Here is a 12,279-nt window from a genome sequence, read left to right as displayed (position 1 = left end):
AAACTTAATTATACATAACATAATAATCCTAGCATTTGACCATCACATCAAAGAGCCAGTTGGCACATAACAAAGTTCCAAAAAAAGTTATAAGTGAATGGTCAATTTATTTGGGGCATTGTTGACCGAGACACCAGGTGAACCCCTCCACCCTTTTCTTTTCAAATACTGTCATTGGATCTTTAATATTCACCTGAATAGATAAACAATACCTCAGTTTACTGATTCATTTAAAAGGCATAATCTCTACTGATGTAATGTTTCCCACTCAACAGGTCTGGAATATCAGCATGGACTAAGAGCTGACGTCCCAAATGTGGGGCTTAAACCCACAACCCAATGATCCAGACATAAGAGTGCTGCCATTGAATCATACTGACACTATTATGGATTCACTATGATATTTTATCTAATAAAATGATATATTGCTTCCACGTATTCTATAAATGGAATCTTGTTGTTGTTGTTGTATTGCATAAATCAGGCTTATATTTTCAGAGTGAATACCAAATACTTGGTATTTTCCCCTCTCCCTAGTCTACAGCATTGAGGCATCCCAGCTGCCGTGGGATGTACCCAGACCCTCAACTTATCACAGACCAGCAATAGTTCAACAACTGACATTTGATTGGCATAAACCAAAAATCAGTTTAAAATTAATTTTAGTTTATTCTTAATGCTACTTTTTACAAATATACACAGATACAATTGGAATGTGTGATGATTTATACAGTGTAGCGTTACAGAGATATGTAGAGACAGATTCTTATGCTGCTTAGGAGAAATAAGCTCCACCTGAACAATTGCCACTTTAGGAGTGACCTCAGAAGTCAAATCTTTGGAATTATCTGCATTCTTTCCGAAACATTAAAGGGAAATAGATTCTCAAGTCCAGAAATGCTTCAGCTTGAGATAGTGCCCAGAATACCTCTCTATAAGAGGGTGAATGACAACTTCAAATGACAAAACCTTGGCAAAGAACTAACAACAGCTGCCTCAACTGGAGGCTGATCCAAGACATTGCAAAAACAAAAAGGAACACTCTACAAGGGGAAGCTTTTATATTTGTACCATTCAATAATATGGAAGAAGGAATTGTGAGGCATTGGATTAATACTCCTGTCCGTTACCAACACAAGATAGTAGAACAGGATCTGGTGCAATGCAAACTGGATCACTCATTGTTTGCACTGCCAGGCCCAGCGCAGCGACACAGGGAAAAGGACAAACTTTCGTCTGAGGATTCAGCTGAACTGGCAGAGCCCAACAAGGAGGAAATACCGTTTGAAATCATGCTGGATGTGGTGCAGTTCCGCCCCGAAGACATCATGATTCAGGTCTTTGAAGGATGGCTTCTCATTAGAGCTCAGCATAGACGAAGGATGGATGAGCATGGCTTTATTTCAAGGAGCTTTACAAGACAATATAAACTATCGGATGGTTTGGAGGCAAAGGATCTTTCTGCTGTGTTCTGTCATGATGGCATTCTGGTGGTGAAGATAAAGGCTTAACTGAAAGAACTTCTGAAAGAAATACTGATATTGCATGAAAATAGCTCTCCTGTGTGAATTTCTGCAGATGCTTAGCACAAATTATTGAATTTAGTGAATACAGTAATACTGGAAACAGATAGTGTTATCAGTTCTGGTGAAAATATATAGCTTCATTCAATTATGTAAAAGGATTGTGATTGCGTTAAGTGCAGTGAGTGTAAAGTATAAAGAAAAGGTATGTAAAGAATACTGAACAAATCTAGATTTTCCATGCAATTTAAGGCTGTGTTAAGGCTTTGTGTTTTTGTAAGCTCTGTTGAAAAGAAGGAGCCATGTCCCAATCTCCTTTCATTTTTCTTGTAACTATGAGGTAGAAAGGTTATTTGTACAGTTCTGAACATACAGTTGCATTGATTAGGTTAAAATATATTTTGACGAATAAGAGTGCACTTTGGAATAATTAGTAAGAAATTGCATTTATTGTTAACGGGCTTGCAATAGGTTCAATGCATGTTTATTTTCTAGGGAAAGGCCTGTCACATTACTCCTGTTCTATGTATAGCACAAGAATGTGATATGCTATTAAATGCCTGGTTAAAAACAGAACCTGAGACTATTGGTGTGTCCGGAATGTGAATGTCTCTTCCAACCTTTTTCTTGCTGCATTGTATCACTTTAGATATAGAGTCACATTAATCAATAAAAATAGCAATATTTTCATCCCCAGTTTGTATTGGGATTGCCTATTATAATCAAGTAACAAAAGACCTGCTTTGTTTAGTAATCGGTGTGTGATAGACAACATTGAGTAATCAGCCAAGTAAATTCTCGAGAAACAGCATTCAACTTGTAATGGGCATTTTTATTGTGCGCTTGCCTATTATATTATTATTATATTGTGTCACCTGATACCTCACATTTACTGATCGACAAAAAGTGAGCGCCACACTGTTCATGAAGCAAACAATGTTTTTTTAAAAGGAGAAGTCAACTGTAGAGGAACACACTGTTGCATTGGTTGGGTTAAAGTATGTTGTGAAAAACATGAGTGCATTTTGAAAATACTTTGGCTCTGTGTACTTGCATTTCTGCACGTCCCATAGTGTATAATCTTTACCTCCAGCTATCCTCTCAACTGGGGAGTGTTGGCTTAATTAAGAGCAAACACCAGACAACTAATTAGTTTGGAGCTGTATAAATTGTGGAAAACTGAATGATATTCTCTTCAATGGATTCATTTGATCCTTTCTATGAAATGCTGCTCAATCAGGTTGTAGAAGCACAAAAAGTATGGGTTGTTTAGACAAAATAAAAGTATTTTAAAAAATGCTGTTTTGCTTAAATAATAACAATCCTTTATTTAATAAAGTGCCTTTCAGATTGTAAATAAAAGCACTTTGAGATGGTTCAACTTTATAAGCACTATATCAAATACAACGATTATTATATTATAAAGCAACAAATTGGCTGAGTCCCAATCCTGATACAAATACATATGCAGTACATGAACTTTAAATAATAATAATAATTTGAAGCTAGCACAAGATGGCGCCCTTAGCAACATTTTCAAAGGAATGAGACGCAGTTCTGATTTTTGGCAATCCCCCTCCTTTCAGAAGTTACCGTCATCAAAATGGACATTGAGTATCAGAAGGTCAAAGGCGTTGTATCAAATAAAGGATTGTTATTACTTATTTTTGCAAAACAGCATTTTTTAAAAATGCCTTTATTTAGCCAAACTTACTTTGTGTAATGGGATAAGACTGAATAGCAAGGTTTCCTATTCCTAAACCAAAAGGCTTCCTTGATTTTATAATCTAATGATTACTTGATAGATATATTTGTATAATTATGTTGTCACTCTGTGTATTACAGTCTATGTAATCTATGCAGTCTATGTACGTCTATGCAATCAGAAAATCTGTATGAGTAGAAACACTATTAAAGAAATATGTGAAAAACAGATTCTAGTAATTTCTCAGATCAATATAATAATATATAATAATAATCCCTGCTTTTGATATAGCGCTTTTCACGTCTACTCGATGTCTCAAAGCGCTTCACAGAATAGACTGTATTTTTGTGGGCGAAACGCAGCAGCCAATTGCATACAGCGGAGTCCCACAAACAGTCGTGGATTGAAATGACCAATTTTTTTTTGAGGGATTATTATAATAATAATAATAATCCTTGCATTTGATATAGCACTTTTCACGTCGGGGGGACATCCCAAAGCGCTTCACAGAACACACTGTAAAGTGAATTGACTGTATATTTGTGGGCGAACGCGGCAGCCAATTGCGCACAGCAATGTCCCACAAACAGTCGTAGATTGAAAATGACCAATTTTATTATTGTTTTTGGAGGGATTATTATTAGGCGTGTGGAGTAAAGAAACTTGCCCAAGGTTTCGCTCTGCCTGGAATTGAACTCAGGTCTCTCGCTTGCAAAGCGAGTGCTCTAACCACTGAGCTACAGGACTCAGTTATTAGGCGTGTGGAGTTAGGAAACTTGCACAAGGTTTCGCCCTACCGGGAATCGAACCTAGGTCTCTCTCAATAAGCCTTTGCTTAAAAGGTATTAGCAGGTCAGCTTCTCAGTCCCTTCACACTGTGTCACAATGCAATATGTTGTTTTATACATACTCCTATGGCAAAATTCTGCTGCAAGAGAAATGCACACTCTAATCCATGTCATAATACGGTGTAAGCCGAGTGTGTGCGGAGGAGGTATCTGAGGAGTGCCACTCCCGACTTAAATTGACAACAGTTTTACTCACTGGAACATTCATCGACAGTTTGTCATAACATGATGGTGTTGCACTGAGAATGAGTAAGGCAAGATTAAACACAGAACTCACCAAGACACAATATTGTCAATATAGATAATTCAAAATTCAAAAAATCTCCCCAAATTTTAACCAATCTACAATTTGAACATCATTAATAATAATAATAATAATAATCCTTGCATTTGATACAGCGCTTTTCACGTCGGGAGGACGTCCCAAAGCACTTCATAGAACACACTGTAAAGTGAATTGACTGTATATTTGTGGGCGAACGCAGCAGCCAATTGCGCACAGCAATGTCCCACAAACAGTCGTAGATTGAAAATGACCAATTTAATTATTGTTTTGTTTTGGAGGGATTATTATTAGGCGTGTGGAGTAAGGAAACTTGCCCAAGGTTTCGCCCTCTGCCTGGAATTGAACTCAGGTTTCTCACTTGCAAAGCGAGTGCTCTAACCACTGAGCTACAGGACTCCACAAACTCCACAAACAATCATTACTGTGACTCCCCAAACCTTTTTATTTTGTTTTGCTAATGTTAACTAAATAGAAATATAGGATTAAATTTGAAGTAATTTCTTAACCAATTTCGTGTGCTGATTAACACAAGAATGGGGAACAAACAAACCTGCACATTTCTTCCTATTATGTAATTAGCACCACAATTTCTTAATGAATAATAACTGTACCCAGCCTTCCATTCCCTTACAGGCATTCCACCACATTAGCTGTCTGATCAAAAAACACAGGAAACTGCTTTAATATAATTAATTTCCTCATAATAATTTTTGATTTGATATAACAGCTTATTGAAATGTCTCAAATTGCTTCACAGTTAATAGTTAGGTGAATTGACAAAGTATTTATAGGTGAATGCAACAGCCACAGAAATTTGAACACAGCAATGTCTCACAGACAGTCACAAAGTGAATAATTATTTTTATCTGGGTGAATGTTGTCCAGGCATCGGAAAAATTCCCTTCTCTTTTCAAATAGTGCCATTGATGCCTTGACTTCCACATTAACAGAAAGATGGGATTACAGTTTGACGAATGATCTGAAGGACAGCACCCCTGACAATGCAACATTGCCCAACTTCGATTATGGTCTCAAAGTCCCACATGGGACTTGAACCCACAACTCTCTAAGCCTGCGGCAAGAGTGCTATCAAATGAGCCAAGGTTGGCCATTAGAATGCAATTGGAACTCCATCTAAGGACTTTTAACATGGATGAAGAAATTCTCACTGAAGAATTGCAGGGTGATTCTCTGGTTATCAGTAAATCTACCAACGTCTGACCTGACACAATTCTGTTTGTGATGATGTTGTATAAATCATACGCTAAAAATATGTGATCTTCAGATTACCTCTTGATGGTGGGATGTGGGCTCCAGGAGCATGTGCAGGAAGCTCGGAGAAATGGTGGCGATTGTAACTCAGGAATAATTAAAGAATGCTTTAAACACTGGGCAGAAATTGCAATTAATGGAATTGAAACACCCCCAACATCTGGAGAATAGTTCCCTCCGCAAGCTTTCCATCTTTTTTTTAAAACGTAGTGTTACTAATTGTTTTATAATTGTCTAGCCATTTGGCATATGGTGCCCAACGCGATGGTCCACAGCAACCTCATGCTGAAGTCAGCTCCACACCACTGGTGGTCATCCGGTTTTCCACCTCAGTAATCATTGTTCATGGGCAGCAGTTAGAGTCAGGTCACTTGACTGTAGAGGGCATCACAGCCAAGCCTACCTTCTCCTGACTCAGCTGCTGAATGCACACTATCAGTAGAGGGTGATAATAATAATCCTTGCATTTGATATAGCGCGTAATCAGTTCTTTGAGATGTCTCAAAGTGCTTCACAAAATATACTGTAAAATGAATTTACTGTATATTTGATGAAGAGGGAATATGAGGAGGAAATCCATCTAATTTTAACCTTCCTAACACGGAGAAGGCCAATGACAGTATAACCTCCAGGAGCAACCCCGGCTAAAAGCAGCAAACTCAGCAGGGAACAAAACCCAAACAAGTGAGCTTCTGGTCTATACTGTAATTGCAGTTGTATCCACTACAGTGCACTATCAGGCTGCACGGGCCAGATTTTTTACACTTAGCAGGTAGTCCAAGGAATGCAGTCTCGGCAACTGGAACTTTTAGTTTTTCATTTTACAATGATTTTTAAGACTCTCGATCTTAAAATTGCTGGAATTAAAGTTAGACACATTTGTCACTCACTTTTGAAAGCTAAAAGGTTGGCCTAATTGCAGACAGTGAAGTATTTGGGCCCCTCACCAACATTTTTTTAAAAAAGTCTCTTTTTAGAAGAACCCAAATCCACCAAAACACATTGTTTTGCTTTCAGGTGACAGAATGGGGTTACCATCATTGCCAGCCGGCAGTCTAAACCAGGCATGGAATTCCTTATCCTTTTTCTGTGGCTTATTTCCACTGGAATAGTTGGAATCGGTAGAAAATAATTTCCCTTTAATTCCAACCTCCCAAAATTCTATGATTTATTTGGCTTTTCTCAGTTTCTGGGGTCTGCACACAGAGTCTCACTGATTGACACACAAATCATATGCTCCCAGATGATTTCTGAACTCTGTGACAGTATAACGACTGTAATAACGGCAACTTGTATTTATACGTCGCAATTCATGTGGGGCACTTTATAGGGATGGTGTTGGATGTCAAGCAATGAGCAACTCAATCTGTCTTCAGACCAATACAGAATTGCTTACATTTGTTAGCATGATCTGAGAGTGGAGGAACTGTTTGGAGTTGCATTAAGAAAAACTTTGCCATTTTTAAACAAAATGTTCCCCTCTGCCTCTTGCGATTCACTAGTGATGCAGAGAACGTTAATTTGTAGCCAATGGTACATTTCCTGTTGGTGAACAATTGAAGAGACGTTGCTCTCTGGTAGTCAGCTCGTGGGTGCCTCACTGTTGTACATGATCATGACTTTTAAAAGATATGGGAGAATGAGTCTCTGCCTCGCGCCATCCCAACCCCCCCCTCCCCCCCCCCCCCCCACCCACCCCAGACCATTAGTTTGCAGTGCAACAAGCAACCCTCAACTGCAAGAGTTAATTCCATAGGAAGTGGTAGAAATTGTTTGATGCTTTTCTATGCCAAAGTCAGCAGTGTCGAAACAGAAGGAATGGGGTCTTGCATCCGGAAAATCCAAGTATAGTCGTAAATCAGACATTATTGAATTCTGAAGTCAAGAATGTCTACAAGGAAACCAGGGTAGTCGCAATATATTTTAGAATCCCAAAGAAATCTGCAAGCCAATCGGTGAGGTAGGCTTTGGTTATATTGGTGTGTGCCCCATAAACACTGGAGGCCTGGAGGGCAAATGTTGCCCTGCTGTTCAAAAATGAAGAAAGAGAGAGAGAGAGAGAGAAGTTATTATTATTGGAGAGGGTTCAGAGCAGAATAAGCACAAGAAACCAAGTGGTTCTTCAAAATTTATATCATGCCCTTTACATAAAATAATAACTTGGAGCACTTTAATAGAGGTAATGCCAGAGATATTGAGCAGGGAGGGTGGGGGAACATACAAGATCATAAGCCCATTTGTGTACAATGCTCATGGAAAATGTTTACAACAATTTGAGACCATTGCCACTTATTGTTAAGGCGCAACATCTAATGCAAGGATTATTGCTATTATTTTAACTCTCCAACGTAATCATTATCAGCTTTTTCAATTTCTCTTCATAGAATAACAATGCCCTTTTGAATGTAGAGTGTCCAGAACTGTACACAATGTTCTAAGCGTGACCTCGCCATGGATCTATAAAAGATTAGAACAGCTTATTTTGACTTGCAGTCAAATGCCCTGAGAAAGATTCCAATGCCTGATTAAGCTCATTGATAACCGGCAAAGTTCACTTTGAGAAACTATACATAAAAGTCGTTTCCCCCTTACTTGATCAATCAAGTTCAAGAGAAAGGTTAATCGTAATTTAACAAAGTCTTCCACCCAAATTTGGTTCTTTTAAAGTTTTTATTAAACAAAACTACTATGTAAACGATTTATTACTAATAAATTTCCAAAGAAGCCCCAGAGATCAATTGTTATCAATTGTCAGATCATCCCGATGTGAAAGGCGCTATAAAACGTAATTTCATAGAATCATAGAATTATGCAGCATAGAAGGAGGCCGTTCGACCATCGTGTCTATGTTGGCTCTTTGAAAAGAGCTATCTAAATCAATCCCACTCCCCCGCTCTCCCCATGGCCTTGCAAACTTGTCCTCCCCAAATAATTATCTACTTCTCTCTTAAAAGCTGTTATGGATTCGGCTTCCACCACCCGTTCAGGCAATGCATTCCAGATCCAAACGACTCGCTGTGTNAAAAAAATTCTCCTCACCTCCACTCTGTTTCTTTTAACAACTATTTTAAATCGGTGTCTTCGGGTTACCGATCCACCCGCCAGTGGAAATAGTTTCTTATTATTTACCCTATCGAATCCCCTCATCATTTTGAAAACTTCTATTAAGTCTCCTCTTAACCTTCTCTGCTCCAAGGAGAATAATCCTCGCTTCTCTCGCCTCTCCTGATAACTGAAGTCCCTCATTCCTGGTACCATCCTAGTAAATCCCCTTTGCACCCTCTCGAATGCCTTGACATCCTTCCTAAAGTGTGGTGCCCAGAACTGAACACAGTCTCTAGCTGAGGCCTAACCAGTGTTTTATAAAGGTTCATCATAACTTCCTGACTTTTGTATTCTATGTCCTTATTTATAAAGCCTAGTATCCCGTGTGCTTTTTTAACAGCTTTATCTACCTGTCCTGCCACCTTCAAAGATTTACTTATATGAACCCTCAGGTCTCTCTGTCTCTTCACCCCCTTTAAGATTGTACCATCATCTTATATTGCTTAATTTATTATTGTTCTTGTTGGTCCTAGTATTTCAAGTCATTGCTGTGGATCATTGTTTCTCTTGCTGTCATTTTAAATTATTCAGATTATTACCACATTTTGTCAGCATTTAATTCAATGATTCATGCTGCTTCCTGTTTGGCCATATTGCCTTATCTGCACAAAACAGGGCTTGAGGAAATTGGGATAAACTGAAGATTACATTACAGATACAATTTACATCATGCAAGTGAGACACCGGGGTTCAATTCCAGGCAGGGCGAAACCTTGGGCAAGTTTCCTTACTCCACACGCCTAATAATAATCCCTCCAAAAACAAAATAATAATAAATTGGTCATTTTCAATCCACGACTGTTTGTGGGACACTGCTGTGCGCAATTGTCTGCTGCATTTCGCCCACAAATATACAGTCAATTCACTTTACAGCATATTCTATGAAGCGATTTGAGACATCTAGAAGATGTGAAAAGCGCTATATCAAATGCAATGATGATGATGATAATGATTATTATTATTATTAGAATACTTCCTTCAGATTAAACATTAAACTGAGTTTCCATCTGCCTCTAGAGTTGGATATTAAAGATTTCTGTACCCTACAGTATTTGAAAAGAAAAGGGAATTTCTCCTGGTAAACTTGCCAGCAATTCTCCAGATTTATTCATAATTCACTTCATTTCTGTAGGATTTCAGTCTTAAAATGGCTTCCAAGTTTGTCTGTAAAAACTAGTCACTGGACTTGAAACTAATTATCTGTGAAGTGCTTTGAGACCGTGTGGAATCCGATTGTTAGTCGATTGGTGGATCACTTTTCTGGAGGGTAATAATTCCTTAAAAAAGATGTGGTGACTCGATCCACGACTGTTTGTGGGACATTCCTGTGCGCAACTGGCTGCTGTGTTTTGCCCATAAAATATACGATCAATTCACTCACAGTATGTTCTGTGAAGTGAGTTGAGACTTCTCGAAGATGTGATAAGGCACAATATCAAATGCAAAGACTATTATTATTATTATACCGACTGTACCAAATGGAAGGATTTTTAAAATTTATATTCTGAACAAATTGGAAACTTGAACCTGCCAAAATGTGATTGTGCGGAATTTTGGAAAATCCTTAATTTGAGTCTTAATTTGGAAGCTGATTTTCTTCAAAAGATAGTTCTTTAAAAGATAGCTTTAAAAACAAAGAGCTCTCCATATACAGTCCCTGATGACTATGATTGTAGAACAGGATATATAAATAACTTTCACTACTTTACTGATGGAAGCTCAGTATGAAACACTTTACCAGTGGAACCAATTTCAAATCAATCACTTCCAGCAACATAGATAGGGCATTAGTCAATCCCTGACACCTACCTGGTGGCATCTTATACTGCACTGTTTCAATGATAATAATATATTTCTTATGGCAAGATAATCATACTGCACATCACATGAATGGGGGTGGGGGTGATGTCTAACCAGTGCCTTATTCAGTAAAACAAAACATCAGTTTTAATTTGCATTCCTCTATTAATAGACGCAGCAGTTTTTAATGCTATCCTGACTGACTGATGGGCTCAATGATCTTTTCCAATCAGTACTGTGCATGACTGAGCTGTTCTATATGTGCTCCTTATTCCCATTCTAATTTTGTTACATGAATCTGAGCCCACAAATATCCTGACTCAGAGGTCACAGCAGCTCTGCAAGAGGCACTTGTAGCAACATAAGATGTAGTAAACGCTTTTGCAGAGTTGTAAATCTTGGAAATTGATTCCTCAGTACATAACCATATGTTAACAGGAGAATACCTCAGACAAAGCAATTGTTGCCAAACAATAAATTAGGATGGAAGAAAAACGAATCCTGAAGAGAATAATTGTTCTTGGAGGAAATGTGCTTCACCATGCCTATTATAAATGAATGCATCAAGTACTGAAGTTTCCTTGCAGTTTTCAAATGATTTATAACTTTTGCAAAAATGATTTTGTGAGCATCGCTCAGTTACTTCCTCTGCATCTTAAATTATAACACAAATTAAACCTGGAATGTATAACAGGAAATAAATTTCCAGATAAGATTTTGCAGAGTACATGCAGAAACACACAGATGTTTCCACATTCTGTTCTACCTACAAATAAAAGTAATAATTTAAAAACATGCATGTTACATTAAAATAATATACTTGGAAAAGAAAGCTCGGTTTTCCCTAATGGCTAAGTTGGTAAAACCATTTCCTAGAGAGAATTTGAGATAAACAGATGTAAAAGGTCTCAGGTTTGATACAATACAATGTACACTTATACACTGTAGTGCCTTTCACATTGGGAGGACATCTCAAATTATTTCACATTATCGGCTGGGCACCCGAGCTGGGTGATGGGATTAGAGTCGATACCTGCTCTGTGCTGATAATCTTATTTCAGCTGGGGTAGCATCAGAGGTCCTGCAATTGGTCTCAGCACACCATTTTAAGGATTTAATGTCAACTAGGATTCCTACTGCTGATCTATAATCTATATAACTCTTGTTGGACAGTGCGCTTGTCCAGAAGTTAGCTGTGCTGTCATGCCTTTTTCTGAATTTGCCTTTCCTGTAGCCGAAAGACATGCTAACACTTACTTTTCATGCTCCCACAAGAAGAAAGACTACTTGGGTAAGTTACAAGAGGGTGTCTGGCACCAATGGACCAATGAAACTAGCAAGAGTCGATGATTCAAGATAGGAAAGAAAGATTAGAGAAGGAAAAACAGTAAAAAATAATGTATTAAATACAGTAAACTCCTAATAACAAGGCTTAATTTGTCACTAGCACTTATGTTGTCAATATCCTGGCCTCTTCCCATGCAAAGTGCATTAGGAACTTTGCTTAACACGTAACCAGTTGCATTCTAGAAATTCTTGTAAGTACAATCCTTACAATGTCAAACTGATTGAATAACTTGTCATGTAAGATGGCATCTTGCATCACACAGGCCTCCCACCCTATCCTGTGATAATATAGGGAGGGAGTTCCATGGCTCAGCCTTCTAATAGACCAGAGGCCTTTGCAATGCATCGGAGCCTGCGTGCCTAACCTCTGCCAGCGCCCGCACCAGTCACAGT

The 12,279-nt window shown here is 38.3% G+C and overlaps 1 protein-coding gene across 1 annotated transcript; it reads left to right on the top strand.

Moving 5' to 3' along the window:
* The first annotated feature begins 949 nt into the window (after positions 1 to 949).
* On the top strand, positions 950 to 2,219 carry hspb3 (heat shock protein, alpha-crystallin-related, b3). Its single transcript, XM_007892194.1, has one exon. It carries the CDS (start codon positions 960 to 962, stop codon positions 1,509 to 1,511), a length of 552 nt encoding a protein of 183 aa, XP_007890385.1. The 5' UTR covers positions 950 to 959; the 3' UTR covers positions 1,512 to 2,219.
* The last annotated feature ends 10,060 nt before the right edge of the window (positions 2,220 to 12,279 follow it).

Source organism: Callorhinchus milii, unplaced genomic scaffold (genome assembly GCF_018977255.1).
Source record: "Callorhinchus milii isolate IMCB2004 unplaced genomic scaffold, IMCB_Cmil_1.0 Scaffold1, whole genome shotgun sequence".
In the NCBI taxonomy this organism is placed as follows: Eukaryota; Metazoa; Chordata; class Chondrichthyes; order Chimaeriformes; family Callorhinchidae; genus Callorhinchus; species Callorhinchus milii.
The sequence above is the reverse complement of the archived record's forward strand: the minus strand, read 5'-3'. Positions and strand labels throughout refer to the sequence as shown.

What these genes read in the sequence shown, in the direction of transcription:
- hspb3 (XM_007892194.1), top strand. Translation starts at nt 960, where the DNA reads ATGACAAAACCTTGGCAAAGAACTAACAACAGCTGCCTCAACTGGAGG.